The 23,755-nt window shown below is 35.1% G+C and overlaps 1 protein-coding gene across 7 annotated transcripts in view; it reads left to right on the plus strand.

Moving 5' to 3' along the window:
* Window positions 1-20,809, plus strand: part of LOC115218519 (probable global transcription activator SNF2L2) — a 104,456-nt gene extending 83,647 nt beyond the window's left edge. For 5 of the 7 annotated variants that reach the window (XM_029788381.2, XM_029788384.2, XM_029788383.2 and 2 more), the window contains 11 exons: window positions 1,109-1,186; window positions 2,327-2,434; window positions 3,926-4,036; window positions 5,168-5,397; window positions 7,014-7,119; window positions 8,893-8,994; window positions 10,066-10,246; window positions 11,774-11,844; window positions 14,395-14,427; window positions 17,023-17,182; window positions 18,769-20,808. In XM_029788381.2, the coding sequence (XP_029644241.1) occupies window positions 1,109-1,186; window positions 2,327-2,434; window positions 3,926-4,036; window positions 5,168-5,397; window positions 7,014-7,119; window positions 8,893-8,994; window positions 10,066-10,246; window positions 11,774-11,844; window positions 14,395-14,427; window positions 17,023-17,145 (1,143 nt within the window). In that variant the 3' untranslated portion in view covers window positions 17,146-17,182; window positions 18,769-20,808. Of the gene's footprint in view, window positions 1-1,108; window positions 1,187-2,326; window positions 2,435-3,925; window positions 4,037-5,167; window positions 5,398-7,013; window positions 7,120-8,892; window positions 8,995-10,065; window positions 10,247-11,773; window positions 11,845-14,394; window positions 14,428-17,022; window positions 17,183-18,768 lie in introns of all 7 variants that reach the window. The other 2 variants (XM_029788385.2, XM_036508430.1) reach the window with 2 other exon arrangements.
* Window positions 20,810-23,755: the final 2,946 nt, after the last annotated feature.

The raw sequence follows: 23,755 nt of genomic DNA on the forward strand, positions 1-23,755 counted from the left end.
GAGTTCAGACCCCTAAAACTTTGTTGGTATTCTGCAGGCACTATGATTTATGTAGTGAGCCAAAGATAATTTTTAATTAATTGAAATTACTTCAGGGAGAAGAAAAGTGATTGAAGTTAGCGCCAGTTGTGAGCAAGGGAGAGAAATCCGAGATTTCAATTTATTATAACTTAGACAGAGGCACACAGAGTCGGAAGTGCGTCGACGACTTGAGATTTGTTTCAGTTTTATTAGACCTCATAAGCATATATCTAGCACACTACTACCTGACTTTAGAATGACTTTGACAGGAAATTTTAAATAACAATACTGGAAAATTTCCCAGACAATTACTATGACTTGGATGGTCTGTAATAAAAATAACCTTACACCATTTATTGCTATCTTTTTATCCAACAATGTTGATAGTCAAGTGGAATGGCATCAGTTTATAACCTTTTTGTGTCCAGAATATTTAACTTCCAAATGGCTAAGTTCATTTGGCTATAAATACAAACTGTAGTTAAGAAAGATGTCAGCTCTAAGTAACGGCAGCACTGTGATTTTGACGAGTGTTTCAGCTGCTACAGAACCAGTTTGGCCCAAAGGCATTCTAGCCAGGAATACAACATCCAATATGTCTTGTTTTCAAAAGGATGGCTGCCCTCTTTCTAGCAGTTTGTAGCTACAAGTTCAACCTCTCCAATGGGTCTGGAGGAGACAAAATGAAATCATCCCAATGTATAATCTTGCCCAGAATTGGTGTCTGAAGACCAGTTCTTCTTATTATGGGACTCTGCTGTTGATGACATCTAAGCTGTTGAGTCAATAGATGATGAAACATTTACATTAGTATCCAAATATGTATGTGTGTGTGTGTGTCTATATATATATATGTATATATATAGCCAAGACATTAATATATATATATATATATATATATATATTAATGTCTTGACTATCTTTGCTTGTGAAAATAACTGTCACTCATGGGTGGAGTATTTTAGACTTTTGCTATCTTCCTGTCCTGTTCTAAGATACACCATTTAATGTCTAATAACAATTGCTCCTTTCACATCATCAGTGAGTCAACTACTTAAAAGCATTCATTTCCCTTTCTGTCTTTCAGGAAGAAGATGAAGTACCTGACGATGAGACGGTGAACCAAATGTTGGCTCGAACTGAAGAAGAGTTTGATTTGTATCAGGTCAGTTATTTTTCTTAAATTTCATTTTGCATTTCAGCGACTAATAGTTACAGATATACTATGAGTGAATCACTGCTTCATTGTACTTACAAACAAAATACTATGAGATTACTATTATTATTTATTATTTTTTTTTTGCATGTATGTATGAGCGGACAGTTAATTGGTTGTAACATCAGTGTTTTTATCGTTTACTGTGTTGAAAGATATGTATGTGTGTACTTATATATTCATGTGCACACACGCATGTGTATCTGTGTTTGTTTGCATTTCTTTGGAATCTAAGGTTTTTTGCCTTTGCAGAATGCAAGTCCACCACTAACAAAGTGACAAGCCTCTTTTGTTAAGGTCAAGACAGCATTTGGGGGTTTGTGTGTGTGTGTGTGTGTGTGTAAATAAACTTGCACTCTTGTAATGGGTGTGCATATCTCTTTAATACTCAAGTGTGTGTGTGCGCTTTAGTGTGGAAGCAGTACTCATATCGCAAAAGCAAGACTACAATTAACACACAAACAAGACAAGCATGTCGCTGATGAAGTGTAACTGAAATAGACAAAATACTAATCTGATCATGTGGAACTAATGTTCTAGCAGCCAAATTCTGGTTGTAAAATCTGTTTAAAGAGAATTTTGGCTGTAAAGTTTACCTAAGCAAAACCTGTTCACTATTAAGAAAAGGGGCCAGTACATAAACCAACATTATTGTATATTCTGAAGATGAGGCTGAGCAAGTCTGGAAATATTGATAATGTTGGAAAATTTATTGTTTCAAACAAACTGTTAGGGTCTGACTGCACATATGAAAAAAAAAAAAAAAAACTCAATCAAAATAAGTTAAATGTAATCAGTTTTGTTTTCCAATATACCATGCCTAAAAGAAAATCTATTCATCTATTCCCCTATATATATATGTATATATATATATATATACAAATATATATAGTAGCCAATATAAATGGTTTTTTCAGTCGTGCTTTGCATCATAACAGACGTTAAACGATGATGATTTTATATATATATATATAGTGAAAGAGCGATTGGGAGAAAATTAACATAAGAGGCACAGGGATAAGTGTTGTGTAGGCAAAAATTAATCATTAGTTTTAATATACTCATTGTTTTTGTTGGTTTTTATTGCAGAAAATGGACCTTGAAAGGCGAAGACAAGAAGCTAGAGATCCAAAGCGTAAGCCCCGATTAATGGAATCTGATGAATTACCTGAATGGTTGAGGAAGGATGAGAAAGAGGTATGTATTTATAGAAGATATCTAGTTTGGAAGGACTGTACTTAAAAAGTTACCTAACCAGTGAGTTGTTAGTTAGTTCTTTAGTAGAGTAGTATAATGTAATAAAGTGTAGATAGTACCATCTTAAAAACCATCGGTGATGGTATCACATAAAAACACTCAGTACATTGTAAAATGGTTGGTATTAGGAAAGGCATCCAGCTGTAGAAACCATACCAAATTAGATAGTGGAATCTAGTGTGGCCCCTGGCCTTGCTGGCTCCTGTCAAACTGTCCAACCCATGCCAGCTTGGAAAATGGATGTTAAATGATGATTATAAAAACCTATGGTAATCATGGCACACTATGTCAGTGTGGTAATGGAATATCCAGGCAGAGTCACAAGAAAATTAAAACAAAAATGAGTATAAAGTTATGTATTTATGCTATGAGAAAGAACTGGTACTCCATCAGTTATGATGATGAGGGTTCCAGTTTATCCAACCAACAGAACAGCATGCTCATGAAGTTAGCATGAATGTGACTGAGCACACCACAGACGCACAATGTCACAAGGCTGGCACTTTGAATTACAGGTACCACTCGTTTGTGCGAGCTGAGTGGACTGGAGCAATGTGAAATAAAGTGTTTTGCCCAAGGACACAATGCATCAGCAAGTATTGAATTCACAAGCTTACAATTGCGATCCGAATGCCACAACCACTAAAGCACACACGTTCACTTATTTGAGGAAGAAATGGATGAGAACTCGGCAGCATTTCATCCAGTGGTCCTTTATGAAGAAAAAGAAACGAGAAACAAGAAGAGAAATGGTTAAATGGAATTGGTTTTAGTGAAGTAGTATGGTGAATGAAATGGAGTGATTAGTCTTGCTTAAACTTAAGATAGGTTTGTGTTCTGTTTACGTTCTGTGGGTCTGTGGCATTTGAAAAGAGGGGAAAAAAACATGAACTAAAATTTTCTCTCTTCTATACTGATATTCAAGAAAGTTCTAGGGTGTTCCTTTGAGAGAAAAAGTTGGGAAATTGAAACCAGTTGAATTATGTAAATGTGGAACTTCATGTAGTAATTAGTTGTGTGTTCAGTTAGTAAAAGGTGCCATCAGAACAGATAATATTTAACCTTTTGATGGGTAGGAACAGATCAATATATCTTCTGTAGAACCTACTGGCTGTATATTACTGAGATTGTTATTTTGCCCTTGTTCAACAATAATCGTCCCAGGTCTATGAAGTTAGATATTGTAGTAGTCACCATTCTCTATAATAAGAGAATCATCTATTGTGTCCATTTAGTATCTAAAACAGGTCGGGTTGCAAAATAGATGTTCTTATTATCTCTTAGCTGTATGCGATATTATTGTATTATGTTTCAGAAATGTAGCTCTGCAAGCTGTCTTTTCACTGGAAGTAAAAGAAAACCGTAAGGAATCTGTATGATCAAATAAGAAAGGAGTCTTGTAGATTATCCATGGTTATCTTTCTATTTCAGGTCGAACGTTTAACCTATGAAGAAGAAGAAGACAAAATATTTGGGCGTGGCTCCCGCTCAAGAAAAGAAGTAGATTACTCAGACTCTCTCACAGATGGCCAGTGGCTAAGAGTAAGTATTTTGTCTTGCTTGTAAACAGAAAACCTTCTGAGCAAGACACTTAGACTTCCCTGCCTCATTGAGGGACTTTAGTTATACAAGAAGTCAACACAGTGTCATTAAATGTTTGTTTCAATTCATCTTTGTAGGTTTTCTTTATTTAATGATAAACTTCTTTGAATCAATATTTTAAAATGACTGGATATTGAAGATGTAAGGAGAAAATGGTTAGATAAGATACATAGTGAGAATAAGTATTTGAAAATGATTATTTTGAAAAAAAAGCAAGTTTAAATGAGACTGAAGTAGTTTGATTTGTTAACAAAACATTCCTGTATCCACCTTGACTAGTGAAGATGTAAAATTCCAAAACTTAACAGTTGTTCTAACAAAGCAGTTTACAATGTTGTGTTTGTGTTAAGATCAGCTGAGTTGTGTTTGTGTTCAGGTCAGTCAAGCCATGTCTGTTCAGATGGACCGTTGTTGATCTTCAAATAGTTTAAGAAGCAACTTGTCTGTACAAGATTATTTCAGTATGTAATGACTTGATGTGAAGTTAATTCATCCTTATCTGCATCAGGCTCCAGTTGTCTGTAGAAACCATGCCAAAGCAGATGACTGGAACCTGGTGCTTGTCAGTTCCTGTCAAACCATCCAACCCATGCCAGCAAGGAAAATGGTTGTTAAATGATTATGATCTGCTGTTGGATTTTGTGATTTGCTACTGTGTGGCTCTGAACCTCCCCACATCAATAGTAAAACCCTAAGTAAACAGTATGATGTCACTTGGCAAAGTCAACCTCGGCAGAATTTGAATTCAGAATGTAGAGACAGACAAAATGTCACTGAGCACAGATGTGCCATTTCCTTGTATTTAATGAAACTGTTGTCATTGTTTTTGACGACACGAGCACACTAGTAGATTTCATGATGATGGTTATAAGTAGTTATGATTTTTGTATTTTTTTTCTTTCTTTTAACAATTTCACATGAGCTTAAGATAGAAATAAATCATTGCTTTGAAATCCATCAATATATATATATATCCAATGTGTTTATTATATACCTGGGTGAGAAGAATGGTTATTATAAAGCTGTTCAGTTGTGTGTTTCTTAATCTGACATAATCTTTTAATCTTTAAGGCTATTGAAGATGGCAATCTAGAGGAAGTGGAAGAGAAGAAAAAGGCAAAGAAAGCGAAAAAGCGAAAATACGTTGATGATGATGATTCAAATTCTGCCTCAACCCCACAAAACAAGAAAGAAAAGAAGCGACGTGGGCGACCACCCCTTGAGAAACAACCTCCAAATCCTCCAAAATTAACTAAAATGATGAAGAAATTACTGGATGTTGTACTTAGCTATAGAGACAGGTTCGTTTTGAAATATTGTATTGTCAGTCTGTTTGATTTGTTACTGTAGATGTATTATATACACTCTAGTATACATCTGTTGTTGTAATATACACTTTTGTGTTAGCTGTCATGTGCATGAGCCAATGAGGAAACCTCTTGGATTATCACATCCCTTCAAATCACATCCTTGCTGTCTTAAAACAGGACAGACACATTGGACAATGTAGCCCTAAAATGTAAAAGAAAGGTGGGATGGTCAAGGCTGGAATGCATTTAATCATAGGTCTGCTTGACCTTGAGCTAAACAATAGCCACTACTCATCCAGCACAGCTCCACTTGAGCTGTGACCCTCCACAATTAACATTACTGTTTCAGGAAACACCAATTCTGCCATCAACAACCTGTGACTCTGGTCACTTGATCTGGTGAAAAAAACAGCCTGATCTCTTTTCACTCACACTGTACCATTGTAAATAAAGGGCACTTCAGATAATGTAGTCCTTGATGCTTCTAAAAATGGAACGGTCATGTCGGAAATACTTTCATCATCATCATCATCTTTGATTATAGATTTACTTGATCAGCTAAACAACTTGGGAAGTACACCTATTCTAGATGTAGTATAGATTGTTTCATTGTCCCATCTCTGTTTCAAAAATTGTTGAGTCTGTATTTCTGTTGTTCTTCTACTACTGTGTATTTACCTAACTCTTGATTATAAATATTACATCTACGGTCAGTGGTGAAAATTAGTCAAAACATCCAGTTGTCAGACATTATTTGGAATTGTTTCCCTTACTAACTAATAACTGTAGCTATAATGTAGTTCAGTGATTCATCCTTGTCCCTGGACAGTTAATAAGCAATTAATAGATTATTTAAGTAACATGATCATGTGACTGACTAGACTGTCAGATGGTGTTATACATCGCTGGTCACAATGCGCTTTGCATCGTTTTAGCCTTCAAATGATGCTACTCCATTGGCTAGGCGAGCATCTAAATTTCCCCACTGATGATCGAAAGGGGAACTGGAGCAATGTGAAATGAAGTCTTTTGCTCAAGAACACAACACACCACCTGGTCTAGGAATCGAACTACTGATCTATGAATCATGAATGCAGCAGCCTAACCCCTAGGCCATGTGGCTTTGACTAAATAAAGTAATTTAAGTAATTTGGCAAAAGAAAGTTGAAGATATTTCTCTAAATATTTTATTGTTGACTTTATAGAATAAAAAGATTAACAGCATTGATAGGCTGAAATGGAGGAAGCTGTTGTTACAAAGGAATCTCACAACTGAATACTGTGTCATGAGTTCATATTTTTATCACAGGTGTTTTGCTGTATATCTTGGCCATTTAATTATTCTATTTGTGGAGAAGAAAAAATACCAGGTCTCCTCCAATAATCTTACCTGTTCATGCTACTGAATACCCAAACTAATCTGTATGGTTTGTGAAAGGCCCACTTACCGCCACCCCTCTCTCTCTCTCTCTCTCTCTCTCACACACACTTTAAAAATTGCAATAATGAAGGTGTCTGTAAGTGTTGTTACTGTTTCAATGATCTGACTTATATGTTTACTGTTGTATGTAGATTAATATAAGTTTTTATATGTATTTATTTTGTAGTGATGGTCGAGTCCTTAGTGAAGTCTTTATTAGTTTGCCATCACGTAAAGAATTACCAGAATACTATGAAATCATTAAAAAGCCAGTTGATTTTAGAAAAATTAAGGTAGGTCTACCTCTGTTTGTCTATTTCACATCATATTGTATTGTTACTGTTGTGTTATTGTTTATTAACTACTGCTTTAGTATTTAGTAACCATCCACCAGAGCAGATAGGAAATTGTGTACTGAAGACTCTTTTCCAACATTCAGGAATTTATACATAGTTGCTTTGAAGGGTTTATAGGTATTAGGTATTTCATCTGCTGCTATGTTCTGAGTTCAAATTCTGCTGAGGTCGACTTTGCCTTTCATCCTTTTGGGGCCGATTAAATAAGTACCAGTCGCGCACTGGGTTCGATATAATTGACTTAATCTGTTTGTTATATTGAACCCAGTGCGTGACTGGTACTTATTTAATCGACCTCAAAAGGATGAAAGGCAAAGTCGACCTCAGCGGAATTTGAACTCAGAACATAGCAGCAGGCGAAATACCTAATACCTATACACCTTCAAAGCAACTATGGATCTGTGTCCATTTAGCAACTATGTTTTTCTGGATTTGGCACCTTAGCCAAGGGTTTTCTATCATAGCCTCAGGTTGATTAGCACCTTTCTAACCCTTTTAATACTAATCTGCTTGAGACAGACCCTGGCTCTGTGATACAAGTTTCCTTTTGTAAAGGGATACAATTAAAACCTTTCCATCAAAATTTCCTATTAATTATAATCCAAACACTTAACGACAAATTTATTTTACTCAGTTATTTCCAAAACTGATCTAAGCAGAGGTAGCAAAAGGGTTAAACAATCTTTTATTGCTACAAACGATGCTTGAGTCTGGTGGATGGGTGTGTGATTGTATAATAGTGCATCAAGCAAAAATATTTTTACAATATATTCACAATATATTTATGAATATATTGTGCTGTGTATATATGTCTGGGTTATGTTTCTTGCACCCAGGTTATGCTTTGATGAAATACATTCCAGGCAAAATACTTAGAGCCAATGTATTCAACTAAAATCCTTTAAAATAATACCCGTGGATGGCCGCAATCCAATGACTGAAACCAGTAGAATATGGTTCTTTTGTTTCCTCTCTGACCCTTTGAAGTGATAGGCTGTCTACACTTGTTGTAGAGGCATGTGGCTTAATGGTTAGGGAGTTGGACTCATGATCTCCAACCAACTCTAGTTTTGTAACATAGTATGTTTGCAGTTTTTAACCCATGACTGGCCTAAATACTTTACCTGTTTTAAAAATATACTATCATATCATCAAAATTTCGAAGCTATGAGATAATGCATGATTAATTCAAAACAATGTGAATAAATAAACGAAACATTTGACAGAGTAATTTGAATGCTAAAGTTTTAACTGGGTGTTTTTATTTACACGTCTTTCAAATTTGCTGCTAATGACTCTAACGAACTTTGCAATAAATGGCATATTGGTTTCAAATTTTGGCACAAGGCCAGCAGTTTCAGGGCTGTGGATAAGTCAATTACATCAACCCTCAGTACTCGACTGGTACTTATTTTATCAACTCTGAAAGAATGAAAGGCAAAGTTGATCTCATTGGCATTTGAACTTAGAATGTCAGATTGGAAGAAATTCTGCTAAGCATTTTGTCTGGGTACAGTAACAATTCTGCCAGCTGGCCACCTTCTGCAGACCATACAATTAGGTTATTAACATGTTATTTATTACTAGTAAATGACATATTAGCCTAACTGTATGGTCTGCAGTAGACTCCATTATATTGTGTAAATTGAATTACTTTAAAATGCATTAATATTATTATTATATGTATATAAATGTTGTCTCTTCTTGCAGGCTAGAATCAGAGACCACAAATATCGAAGTCTCGATGATTTGGAACGGGATGTAATGTTATTATGTAAGAATGCACAAACATTTAATGTAGAAGGTTCTCTGGTATGTATTGATTACAATTCTATCATCATCATCATCATCATTGGCATTATCATCTGTTCATTTCTCATGTTTGCACAAGTTGGATGGTCTTCTCCATTACATCAATTCTTCTCTTTCGTCATCTGCTTTGTGAAGTCCAGCATTTCGAGACCAGCTTCCACTATTTCCTTCTCTTCTGCTGACTCTTCTACTTGGATCGTTTAGTGTTTCTTAACCAAATTGTCATCCTTCATTTCATACAACAATTGATTATGTGTGGCTGAGAGACACTGTGTGTGTGTGTTCACTGCTTTATTATTTGTGTTTTTGTTGATGTTGAGTTAATAAAGAGGAATAGTGACATAGATTTTAATACATTAACCCTTTAGTGTTTAAACTGGCTATGTCTGGCCAAAATATTCCACTTGTATTATCTTCAAACTGGTCAGATCTGGTTTTTCATGGCTACCTTAGAGTGTCATTTTAAAAATAAACAATCACATCATTGAAATCTTAAAGTCATGAAATAATGCAGGATTAATTTAAAATATTGTTAATACAGAAGCTTTACATTTGATTAAATAATCTGAATGCTAAGGGGTTAATATTGAATTTGTTGGCCCAAAGAAGAGTTTTCTGTGAAATGTTTTGCTGGAGTAACTTAAAGGTTTTACTGGCTATCAGTTTTTATATTATATATGGTCTGTATAAAATGAGCTGTTCAACATTTGTATATATATTATAAATGTTATACATGCTTATACTTTAATCTAAAGTTATTCCAAGTGTGTATATTAATTTAATTCTAGCTTGACTAACTTTAGCACAAATCAGTAAATGTTTTGTTTATTGATTTCTATTTTGGAACAAGCATTGTTGGCTTAGATTAGAATATCAGAGCTATTTGTCAGTTAGGGACCAAATTAGATTCAAACCTTGTGCCCAGTGATCCACTGGCATTCGGAACGAAGCCTTGAGTTTTGTTATACGTTTATATGGACTGATGTTGGATATACAATGCATGCATGTAATATGTTACTGCATATGTCTTTCTTGTAATGTGAATTAAGACTGTTGCTCTGTTTGTTTCAGATCTACGAGGATTCTATTGTGCTACAATCCGTATTTACTAATGCCAGAGAACGATTAGAAAAAGATGGCTACCTGCCATCATCTGATGACAGCTTCAGTGATGACGATGATGCTGGAAATCCTGATAGTGATGATGATCAAGATGACGATGATGACGAAGAGGAAGAAGAAGAAACACCTAGTATGTTTCATAATTTTCATGGTTTGAACTAAGATTGTTGTGTTAGATTACCGTTTTCTTGTGCATGTGGCATTGAACATGCTCACCTCCATTTCCAAGGATACTGCCTTGTAAATTTGCAATATATTGACTCTAAACCAGGGCTGGGCCAACCTAAGGCGTGCAGGTTGCATGTGGCCTGCAGACTTTTATCTTGCAGCCCACTTGATACTTTCTCGAAATAGGTTTATTTAAACAAACATTTAAAAATTTTTATTAAAAATTAAAGATTGTAATGAAAAGTAAAAAAAGAAAGATTCTATTGCTGTTGCAACAATAATATTTCGTGTTGAATCAAAGATCATTCATTCCTTATTGTAATAACAGCGTGAGAAAGCAAAATGCTTTCAGTTCTGTCAGTATACAAGCGGCCCTCAAAAAACTTTCTGTGATTAAAGTGGCCCGCAATGTAATTCAAATTGGCCAGGCCTGCTCTAAACACATTAATTAGCTTACAATTTGCCTCATCTCGTTAAGCTGTTTGTTCCTGAAATATACACAGTTATCTTTCTTTGAAGAAAATCCTAAATATGTGTAACTCTCTCTTCACACACACACACACACACACACACACACACACACACACACGAGTAGTTATATTCCAAGAATTTATACACTTTCAAAAGAATTTGGGATATAAAGCTATAAATAATAGCATGTAGATATTGGGTTGAAAAACCCTTTCGAATGGATAGCAGTTGTGTGTGTGTGTGTTTTTTTTTTAATCCAAAAGGATTTTTTTCAACCCTCTATTTACATGACATTCTACAAATATGTTTTAGAAAATCTAAGATAAATTTAATGTCGTTAGCCTAGAATCTGCAACACAGAAACAAAACAAATGTAAATATTTTCTTGTTAGTTTCCTCACACACGCAGCAATAAAGGAAATTATACTGTCAGGCAGCTTAGCTGCTCATTACAGGTGAGGTACTTCTGATTCCTTTGCATACGAGGGGAACTGAGTAGCAAATTGTTGTGGCAGATGCCCCCAGGTGAGAAGCGGGCTAGTCCACTACTAATAAATAGTAGACTGACACAGTCAGTGAGGTACGCTGTTCGGGCCAGTCCCACTGAGACAGCAAAATACGTCATCGTAATGTGGAACATAACACAAATGTTATTGAAATCAAGCACAAATTTGGAAGTAGGTGAAATGGATAATCTAATTTGCATATTATACCTTTGTCAAAGGTGTGATTATTCAATAAATGACTATTTTATGCACAAACAGTATGTATTAGAAAATTTAAGATTTACGTACCAGGATAGAAAACGGACATTAAATAATGATGATGATGTAGTTAGCCTACAATATATGGTTGATGATGGGGTTACGTAGGTACACATAGATAATCATCCCATCTCTCTTTCATTCACTCCATCTGTAAAATTTGCTATACGTTATTGTTTGACATTATATGTATGAAAAAATATAACTGTATTTGTCTTGTGTTTGATAAATGTATATTTGACTTTTCTTTACAGGTCAGACTGTGAAAGTAAAAATTAAATTAAATAAAGATGCATCTAGTTCAGCAAAGAAGGCTTGTAAAGAGGTAAGTTCTGACAGCTGGACATTGTCTTCCTTGTCATGTAATTCTGGAGCAGGTTTCAGAATTATGAGTCATCTTTCAGATACTGACAAAAGGAGTTCTGTGACAGCTCACCATATTGGGAAATGAGAAACTGGAACAGCAATTACACCATTAAATTGAGCAGGGTCTTTAAAAGATCAAAACTTTAAAAAATGCAGGCTTTGTTCCATGGAAAGAACACATCTTGTCTAAATCAAATAACTTAGAGACCTGTCTAAATTTCAGGAAGGAGGTTTTCACCAAGTGTTGCACATAGATAAGTTCATCCTGTCCAGTTGTTTAAACCTTAGCAGTACTGTGCTCCACCGTGTGTGCGTACACCTCTCAACACCCCTATATAGTCACTCTGACCTTCTTCCTGTCTATCTAACTATATAACTAAATCCTTCAAACAGTCCATAAAACTAAATCTGACATTCTTCGCTTAACTATACATACAACAGGATCCAAATGTAGACACTACCACAAGGAATCCATACAACCATTCTGAGGAACTTATAATTAAATATCTACCAAAATCTTTTGATACTTGTAAACACTGAAGCTAGTTTCCAGTAAAAACATTTTGATGCCAAAGTAATTCTTGAGCGTCCTAAGGACAACCTAATTTTTTGTAAATTGGAGTTTCTGCCTCTATCTCAATTTTATACTTCATTGCTAAAACATTTTCCCATGCTTTCTTACAAATTGTCTTTTGTCATGTTCTTTGATGTTTTCCAACAGCCTGATGTTTGAATAAGGTGATTATATTTTGTTTTATCCCAGTGGAGCAAAATATTTTGTTTGAACATGAAACTTGAGTTGCTGCAAGGAGTCCATTAAATTATTGTTTAATATAAAGAATATTTACTAAAAAAAATTAATGATTCTAATTGCTGAACCTTATTAGCAAATGAACAGAACAGCATATCTGTTTATGGATATATCAGTGTGTGTGTGTGTGTGTTGCATTTGTATATCTATGTGCATATGTGTGTGTATTCATGTCTCCTTGTCTTGGGATAGTGCAATAGTTATAACAAACCTCACCATCATACAATCTGTGATGTTCCTTTGCAATCATCTTTGCAAAAATGCCTGACCACTGTGCTGTTTGCGTTCAAAGTACAAGGTGATATATATTACCTTGCTTGGAAACAGATGAAGGTTTACAGCAGAAAAGGCATCTGGCCTTAGAAAAAAGTCTCAACAAATATCATCTGCTCATGCAAGCATAGAAAAGTAGATGTTAAAACAATGGTGGTGTCAATGGTGATGATAGATAGATGTACACACACACACATAATATATGGCTTGGGCTTGGTCGTGTGAGTAATAAGTTTTCTTTGCAACCATAGGAGTGCTATATTTACGAGGAAATGTAGACGGGACAGAAACATAAATTTAAAAATCTCAACAATAAAGATAATAGTAAGTGTACAAGCGTAAGATCCAGCCAGTGCAATTGTGCGAGTCTAGTGATGGAGGAATTTTCTAGTTTGATCTAATAAAATCACCTGTTGAAAACCTCTTTTATCAGAGTCCCCTGAGTTTTTTGATTAAGCAGAATATTTGTTCTTTACATTGTGCAAATCCTGTATTTTCTCAGTCTATTTATGTATGGCTCCCATTTTTCAAGGACCTTCTACTTGAAAAAGCTGTAGTTAATATTCTGGTCTCTTAGTTTCAAGATATGGTTGGTTAGTGCTGTGGAATTTCTAATGTTGATGTGTCTGAAGGATGATCCATTGTTGTAATATCTTTGTTTGAATTTGCCCTCAACCATGTCTATGTAATTGTTTTTCTTGATTGCCTGATTTGGCATTGTTCAGTTTACTTCAACTTCATACACTCTCAACTTTATACTGCACGCCTGATCTCAAGGCCAAGGATCTGCATTTGTGCTCACACAAACCATATTGTCTTGTTTAATATGGTTACTTGAGATGGGTGCTGTCATGGAAACCACAATTGTACATAATTTTCACAGAACACTCATTGAAAGTTTTTCTGTACCCAGGAATATTTAGGAGATGCTTATCTTGAAAGACCAGGAATTTTTTATGTACATTAGTCTTTACATTTAGAGAAAAAGAGAGTACAAGCTATATATTTTTCTCTGTCGATTCCTGGATTGTGTAGGATGTATGAAATTTTGTTTTTCTCTGTCACAGCCATGTTGTAGAAATCACATCCTACCAAAAATTTCGTTAGAAGATGATAGGCTAGAGATTATCCTAATTGTATTAGATATGAGGTTTCTAAGCACAATGGAGATTGAGTGTCATGATTATTTATTTATGAATCCAAGGTCTTTGTAAATATCTGATTTTAGGTCTAGTGATGTGTCTAAAATGTCATCATCAGTTAAATTATTAGCGGCAGTAATTTATAAGTCCTATGTTGTTGAAAATATTTTTGAAATTCTTTTTTGAGTTCCTAAAATATTTAATGTGCGGCCATTGCAGTTGTGTGACATGGCTAATCCATTGTTTCAGTACACACTCACTTAGCTTTTCACTTCATTCACAGGCACCTAGTAACATACAGGAACATTTTGCTGCTGTAAGTATTTTGTTCTCTGCTTTTCCACATCAATTGGCTTTCTTCTTTTCAGGCTTGAGACTTACTTAAAATATTTACACACTTGTAGTCACAACTTGATAACTATAACAAGTCAAAGGTGTACATACACACATAACCATCACACATATGTGTAGAGATATGTACTGAACAGTTTTCTCACTCCTAGTAAATAAGATGTGTACACTGGCCTTGCAACATTCACTCTTAGCATTTTTCTTCAGCTTTCAGTACTTGTTATATGTTCTTTACATTGTACACTATACAAGGGGGTACCCAAAAGAAACCAGAATTTTGTAAATATTATTTTATTAATTAGTTTTGCTTGTTTACACTTTTATGCCTTCAAAGTATTTTCCATTTGAAGCAATGCATTGGTCCAGACACGTTTTCCACTGTTCAAAGCAGTGCTTGGACTGTTGCTAAGTGATGCCTTTTAACACCTCTTCCACATCTAAAAATTCCATAGCACCAGCTCTCATCACCAGTGATGACCTTCGAAAAAAGGTCCAGATCAATTTCCAGCTGTTCTTTCAGTTCACGGCATGCATTCAGTTGTGACTGCTTTTGATCTTCCGTGAGCAAGTGAGGCACAAATTTTGCTGCAACTCTTTCTTTGCAATTCCTCACTCAAAATTTGTTAACAGCAGCTCCAGGGCACATCAGTTGTTTGGTGATTGTCTTCCAAGATAAGTTCATGAATTTTCCTGATGTTTCCATTCATTCGGGAAGTCGACAGACACCCTGAACAAGGTTGGTCTTCAAGCAAAAAGTGATCATTCCTAAAGCGTGCATACTTGTAAGCTGTTAGAAGCATGACAACTGTTTCAACCAGTTTTCCCCAACAGAAAACAGAATTTCACAGAAGCATGCTGTTCCTTTGTTTCAACCATTGCAAACATCGACAAACGGGAGAGAAGCCCTGCAAAACAAAGACACACTATTTGGCAGTAGGACTACACATGATGCTACCAGTTGGCATATTGATGCCTGAGGGTCGCATCAAGTGGCTCTTAGTGGCAGAAGCCTGAACCACAACAGGCCTGTCCCACAGAGAATGTTTCTGGTTACTTTTAGGTACCCCCTTGTACATTACATTATATGTTGCTCATCAATGGCCATTTGTCATGCAATCTAGGAGTTGTGAGGGATGTATTATTGCCATTTTGACTGCCAGCATTCCCCATTGTAACACAGTCTAACTACGAAATGAACTTGTGCCAAATTCAGGGAATTAGCCATAATCAATCATATAATAATAATAATAATAATAATAAACATTGTGTACAGTGCTCAGGTGCACTACAACTCATCTAAAGTGCATATATAATTAGGTGTAGTTTCGACGGATTTCGGAAAGCATGAGGGCCTTAAAGGATGCAGTGTCATGGCAGTCAACAACTGACGCAGGAAGTTTATTCCATGTCTTGAGAAATACTTTGTTTCTGGGTGATCCCTTTTCCAACTGATTCTGCAGGTAAACTTTTGTCAGCTGTCACCTGAAAGCTAATTGGTGATGATGTAAAACAAAGCTAAATGCATTCCTGACAACCATGCTTTTTGTTTTTGATATCACATGGTGTCTGGCAGTTGTAGAAAATGGATGTAGCTGAAACAACAGGAAAGGCTACACCACTGCTGTAAGCAGAGGAACTATCCTTCATATATATATATATATATATATATATATATATGTGTGTGTGTGTGTATATATCATTGTCATCATCGTTTAACATCCATATTCCATGCTGGCATGGGTTGGATGGTTTGACAGAGGCTGGCTTGGCAGAAAACTGCACCAGGCTTCACTTGTCTCTTTCACCAGTGATTCTGAAAGAATCGCCGAAAAGAAAAGTGCCATGGACATCTCTTTGTGATGAGAATGTTGTCATGCTGCAAGCCATGTGTCCAACTCATTGGTACAATTAGAGCATCAGCACTGAAAGTTTGGAACTGGGTTTATACCCTCCAAGTGCACACATGCATGCGCAGAGAGAGAGAGAGAGAGAGAGTATGTAAAATAATTTTCTTGGACATATTGGTGCTGACATATTAATTTTTGCTGAAAAACTACTCTTGACTCATTTTGCATTGTGAAATGTTCTTCATTTATATTTGTTATACTATGTTTTTGTTTGTTGTGATTCACTTGAACATTTGCCTTAGAGTTGTACTCCAGTTGAAATATTATAGAATGTTATTCAAAACTATATCTCTCACTTCATCTCATCTTCCATTAAACATCCCTAACCAGCTTCCACATATCTCTTCTAATACAGTGGAGTGGACAACTAACACTCTTTATTCATCAATAATCTACAAATATTATTAACACATTTACTAACATAGATACATACATTTCATGAATAAATCTTTCTTAATGTTTAAGTTCGTCCATATCAAAACATTTAGAAATCAACCTAGTGTAAGAAAGATAAGACTTCAAATGAATTTAGCAAAACAAATGCTATAATTTCCTGGAATTACTGAGGTTTATGGAATGGTTAGTTCTTGGTGCTGTCAATGTGAAGCAGACATGAGACGAAATGTCATTTGATACAATTTATTTCTATTTAGGCCCAAGAAATAAAACCTCGGAAAAGAAAAATGCGAGCGGCCAAAAATCGTCCTGTTATCAGTGATGATGAAGACACAGAAGGTAGTGTTGGTGTTAGTGTTTCCTGTGGTGAAATGAACTGAAAGTTATTTGTACTCAGGGACAGCCCTGGGACTTGAGGTTAGTACCACTCTTCTCTGGTGCAGACTGAACTGTAAAGAAAGGCATGGTGATTGTTGTTGTAGTGGCTCTCAGTAGAAATTAAAAGCTGTTTCTAGCTCAAGAAATGGTAGAAATAAGGTTTTCTTGCATAGAACATACAAAGCTGTTGGCAGTATTTGACTGCTACTGATTCCATCAACTGAGAACCCAAAGAGATGCATACTGCTGGGTTTTGTCTAATACTCCATCTATAAATATAAAAATAATATTTCCTAACTTAAAGACAAGGCCTCAAAATTTACAGAAGATACTTGATTATATCAACCAAGCAGTTGTTAACTGATGCTGATTTTATCTAAGCTGGTAGGGACAAGCCAATGAGGGAGCCTCAGAGTGCATGATCAACCTTTGAGAAATAGCAGCGAATATGCCCCCCAGATCACATGCTGTTCTTATTTGGGAAAAGAAAAGAAGCATTGAATAATGTAGGTCCTATTACACACCCCTTAAAAGGCTGAGATGGTCATGGCTGGAATGCCTTTGATCATAGGTCTGTTCAATCAAGGCCTGAACTAGAGCAATACGACAACCCTTCAAGCAGCATGAAAGGTAAAAATCAAACCTGTTGGGATTTGAACTCAACATGCAAAAGGGGTTTACCCAAAAACTACAATGCATTCAGTTTGATGTTCTACTGATTCTGTCAATCTACTGCTCTTCTTTCTCCTCTTCCTCCTCCTTCTCCTCCTCCTCCTACTGCCACCACCTCTACTACTACTTCTACTACCACTACTAGTCTTACTACTACTAATAATGATCCTTTGTACAAGAGGCATAAGACCTGATATTTTGGGGGACAGAGGCTAGTTGGTTTCATTGACACCCCCTAGGACTTGATTGGTACTATAATTTATTGACTTCGAAAGGATGAAAAGCAAAGTTGACCTCAACAGTATTTGAACTCAGAATGCAAAGAGTGGCTAAGCTATTTGTCCAACATGCTCACTATTCTGCCAGCTTGCTACGTAAATGATGATAACAATAACAACAATAATAATAATAATATGCATCTACTTAAATATTCTGATGATCAATTTTTAATTGTATTTGTATTTGGTTTTCATTTCTATGATACTAATTAGTTGAATGTAACGAAGTCACTGATGATAAGCTCCAATTTTTGTAACAACAGTTGTTTTCAGCTTTTGGGAAAGGAAACAAATGTTTCCCTTGCCAAAAGCCTGTTTAAGTCAATCTAGAATGAACTGGATATAGTTTAGTAGTTAACAATAAAATGGTAATCCTGCATTATAATTAACATTTTAGCTAATTAAATTGTGGTTTCAGGAATGTAAAATCATTGTAGTTATTCCCGAGCTATCTATTTATTAATTAACCAATACTGAGAAAGAATAAAACTTATTTCATTAATAAGAATAAAAAAAAAATTTAACAAACTGAAGAAACTCAGGTTTCTTTTTCATTGATAAAAAAAAAAAAAAATAAAGCGTCAGTTCACTCACATTTTATCTCATTAACAATCATTGATGATTTAATTAACTATTGTTTTATTACTTAACTTACTTTTTGTTTGTTTACTTCAGGAACTAATTCAAAAGAAGTGAAGCTGGTCCAGATATTCCCCCCCAACAAAAACTCAACCCGGATTTCATCTCCGGTGCTTGGTTCCAGGAAAAGATAGCAAAACTGACAGTGCAGGTCGTCTTCACCCTAGGTTCTGTTTAATCAATCTTCCTCTACTTCTTCCCTGCATTTTCTCTGCTCCCAACCTCCCCTCTTTACTACCCATTTCTCAGTCCTTTCATTCGCCAACCCCTACCGTCTCTCTCTCCTTACAGCCTGTACAATGATAGGGTCCTGTTTATAAGTGACACTTCATTCCTCTCGGTGCAGTTCAGATTGCTCCAGCTTGTCAATCGGCAGCGATTACTTTCACTGCTAAACTATCTTTTCTTTTAACGGGGTGTTAATCACTTCCAGTTTATTGATAAAGGGGTTATGTTCACAGACATTGCTACCCTCTTATCTACTATGAAGACATTTCCTTCCCTTAAACTAGTTTTGAGGGGCTGTTGAGGATATGATTTACAAAGAAGACAACAACTATGAACGTTAAACGTTAAACTTACTTGACATAATTTCTAACAATAGGTTCACAATAAAAAAAAAAAACCTTCAATTTCACAGATTTTTTTCTCAATCTTTTTTTTTTATCTATTCCATTTCATGCAAATAAATGTTTTTCTTTTTTTTATTTTTTTTCCCCTTCTTGTTTTCTGTTTTTTGTTTTTCTTTACCCAAATTGAATTTCCATTTGCTTGTCTGGGCAATGTGATTTTTTTCACAGTATTAATTTACATTGGCATTTGAGAAAAAAAAAAATCAATATAGCACTTGTCTAATGCTGTCTTGGATACTTCTCCAAAGAATTATTTATTTTATCAGTCCTCAAGCAACCCTTGCTGCAAGTGTGCAAGGAATCCTTTATTTTTTTTTCTCTTGGATTAAGAGACCATTCTAGATAGTCCTCTTGCCAAGCTCCTATCAGAAATGTCTGTTTAGCTGCTGTTTGATATCTGCCAATGCTGAAGATCTTCCCTCCATGTTTTTGAAAGTTTCCAGAAGTTAACAAGAAAATAATCTGAAAAGAAGAAAAAAAAGTCAGTCAAATGTCTGTTAATAAACTGTTTGACAAGTAACTTTTATGAAAACATTCCTACATAAAATATTGTATGCATGGTGTGTTGTGAGTGTACAGGTTGTTGAGACTGTTTTGGACATGAAACCCAAAGCTTTGATGTAATAAGTAGTCGGCTGCTATTACTATCTGAATTATAAAATAAAAACTGCATTGGCAAATTGAAATTGGCTCTGAGGAACTGTAATCATTTCCCTTGTCCTCCAAGGCCATGTTAAGCTTTGTGTGAACCATTTCTGGATGTCTAATTCCATATTTGTGTTGTTTTAAAAATGCCTTTAAATTATCATTTTGCCTGTTATTTTTTTTTTCTTTTATAATGCTTGAGACTCATGGCCTGAGAGAAGGCAGCTGTGTTGGAGTGGTCATCTTGAAGAAAAATAAGTTCTCAGTGTTGGCATGAAAGGGGGCAAATAGGTTTAATTTCTCTCACTCTCTTTTTTTTTTTTTTTCTTCATATATATATATACATATATATATACATGTATGTATGTATATATATATATATATAATATATATAATGAAGTTCTTTCTTGTGATTTTGCTTTCAATTGTAAAGAAAACTTCAGGAGGTGAGGACTTCATTATATTGTTTCTTACAAGTGTTATGTAAATATTGTTTTCATATGAATGGCATAGCTACATTCACCGAGGATGAGTTTCTGAAACACTAACACCAAGCAGGCACATTAATACACACACACACACACACACACTCACAGAGGAACACACACGCACACACACGCAAAATAATTTACGTAAGTTATTTTAACCAATCTAGTTTTTGGCTTTACAAGGAGTTACACGCTGTCAGTTATTTTGCAAAGTAGATAAACTTTCAAAATGGTTGGGAAATAAAAAAAAAAAAGACAAAATGCAGTGAAGAAACATTTTGGATATATTTACATCCCCTCTCCCCCCACCTTCCCCACCCTCCTCTTATTGTTTTATTTTAAAGATGGTTTATTTATTTCATTTCATATTGCTATCACATCACATCAGAACTGAGCTACTTGTCTAACATATCCTCCATTCAAGAACTTTTCACTTAATCACCGCTGTATCAAATTTTAGAATATTTCATCTCTGTGCATGTGTATATATATATATGTGTGTGTGTTTGTGTACATATATATATACATACATACATATATATACATATATATATGTGTATATATGTACACATATTCGCAGGCACTCGTGTGTATGTGCGTGGGCATAAATCAATTCAAGGAGAGATTGTTTGAAAATTATTTGTATCTAACTTTTTTTATATCATGGAAGTTCTAAGTTTTCCAAGACTATTTCAGGAGTATTTTAAATGTTCTCCCAGAATTTCTTTGTCTAGCAACGTGTATCATACGCCAGCTTATTACAACTGATCTCAGGAATATGGCTATGAATTATAGTGTATCTCTTCGTGCATATATTTTAGTGTATTGGGCTTTTATATATATATATATAATATGATATAATATACATGCACTCGTACACATACCCACACACACACATATGCATAAACATTTTCTTTACCTCTCAAGAATCTTGAAATGTATAGAATTTTAATAAAAATCTGAAATATGAAAATGTCATTTATCCCATAGACATCCATCAAACAAAAATATCTTTTGTTTTTTTTTTATTATTGTATTTCTTTCTAGATGACCCTAACCCTTCCCTGTCTTTTTTGTTATTTTTCTCCTTTTTTTTTTTTTTTTCCTGCTTTCTCCTTAAAATTACATTTGTGTTTTCTGAGAAGACAAAAAAAAAAATAATAAAAAATAAAAAAACAGAGACTGACCAATCTCCTTCCTTCCAGTTAATACCTCTCTACAATCATTCTGAACTGACCAACCTATTGCATTGTCAACTGCTGTTACCATGAACCCCAAATACACAGAAGATCCTTAACCTCTGCTCTCTCTTGGTCTGCTAAACCTGGCACCATATATATATATATAATACATATATTTATATATATGTCTTTTTAGTTGTCCCTCCAACACTATTTACATTTATATTGGGTGTTATTTATTGAGTTTTTTTTTGTAATCTTTACAGAAGAAAGGGATAGAAGACTTTATTTTAATTAGGTGAGACCTGATATTCTCAATTTATAATAGTATATAATATGTATGTGTATAATATATATATATACATATATAATATATAGAAATGTATGTATATATGTATATATCTATGTATGTATATAATATATATATATATATATGTATGTATATGATATGTATATATATATGTGTATGTATAGTGTATGTATATGATATATATGTATCTATATATGTGTGTATATATATGTATAATTTTTTTTTAAGGCTTGGTTCTTCTTTATCCCATATTCTCACTGCTGTAACACTTGTACTTTGCATGATACTAATGTAAGCATCCGGTAACCTTTTTACTATTACTACAAGTACTATTACTCTACTACTACAACTGCTATTGCTAATAAGACTACAACCCCCTGATTAAAAGCTGGACATTGTGTACAAGCCATTTCTCATCCTCAATAAGATTTCATCCCACATGACCAGACAATTCTCATCTCTCTACTACTACTACTACTACTTCTACTACAACAACTACTACTACTACCACCACCACTACCACTTACTAAGTGCCATTTTAAGTACCGGCATCAAAAGTTGCCATTTATCACCACCAACACCAACACCACCACTACATGTGCTTGTCAAGAAGTTTTAGATTTCGTCAAGCATATCTATATATATATTCCATCATATGTATACAATATGTATATATACATATGTACATGAGTATGAGTGTGTGTATATATGTATGTGTGTGCATCATGTCTCTATATATATATGTATATGTATATAAATTGTCATATGTATATGTGTGTATATATATATATGTATGTATATATGTGTGTATATATATATATGGTGCATGTGAATGTTTACGAGAGAGTGTATGTTGATATCATTGTTTGCGTAGATAGTCTCAGCAAAGTGTTCAATCCACAGGCCTTTGCTGAACTGGGTCATTTGGTTGTCAAAACAAATGGAAGTCAATAAAATGTTTATCCTTTTCTGCTTATTTTGTTTTTTCTTATTGCAACCTGGTGTTATATTTGTGTGTCAGTGTGTCCATCCAGCGATGTTCTGATCAGCAGGTATCTTTTTTATGTCCTTCCACATGAGTTATCTCTTAAGTTATTGTTGTCTGTGCTAACCTTGGATTGGTAGAGTGACCCCCAGTGTTCTTGAGGAGACCTATTGAGTCAAGTACATGAACACCAACATCAAAATAGAAATCAAATGAAAATTGTAGTTAAGATACCCGTGCCGGTGGCACGTAAAAGCATCAACTGATTGTGGCCGTTTGGCAGCCTCCCCTGGCCCCCTGTGCTGGTGACACGTAAAAAGCACCGTCTGAACATGGCTGATGCCAGCGCCACCCAACTGGCGTCTGTGTTGGTGACATGTAAAAGCACCAACTGATCATGACCGTTTACCAGCTACCTCTGGCCCCTGTGCCGGTGGCACGTAAAAAGCATCCATCTGTAGAAACACTGCCAGATCAGACTGGAGCCTGGTGCAGCCTCCTGGCTTCTCAGACCCCGGTCAAACCCATGCTAGCACGGAAAACGGACGTTAAACGATGATGATGATGATGATGATGATGATCTACATAGAAACTCAAGGACCTGTGTGTTGAGTTGAATGGCAAACAAATTGGTTGAGACAGATTCATGTAATGGATTGCTCCCCCACATCTTTCCTTAAGTTTCTGGAGCTTGAACATCTGCCTCTTCACACTTCTGTTGACCCATGCTCTTTTTTTTTTTTTTTTTTTTTTGCATGGGATTTGTCTATTACAACTTACGA

Source organism: Octopus sinensis, linkage group LG13 (genome assembly GCF_006345805.1).
Source record: "Octopus sinensis linkage group LG13, ASM634580v1, whole genome shotgun sequence".
Taxonomy (NCBI): Eukaryota; Metazoa; Mollusca; class Cephalopoda; order Octopoda; family Octopodidae; genus Octopus; species Octopus sinensis.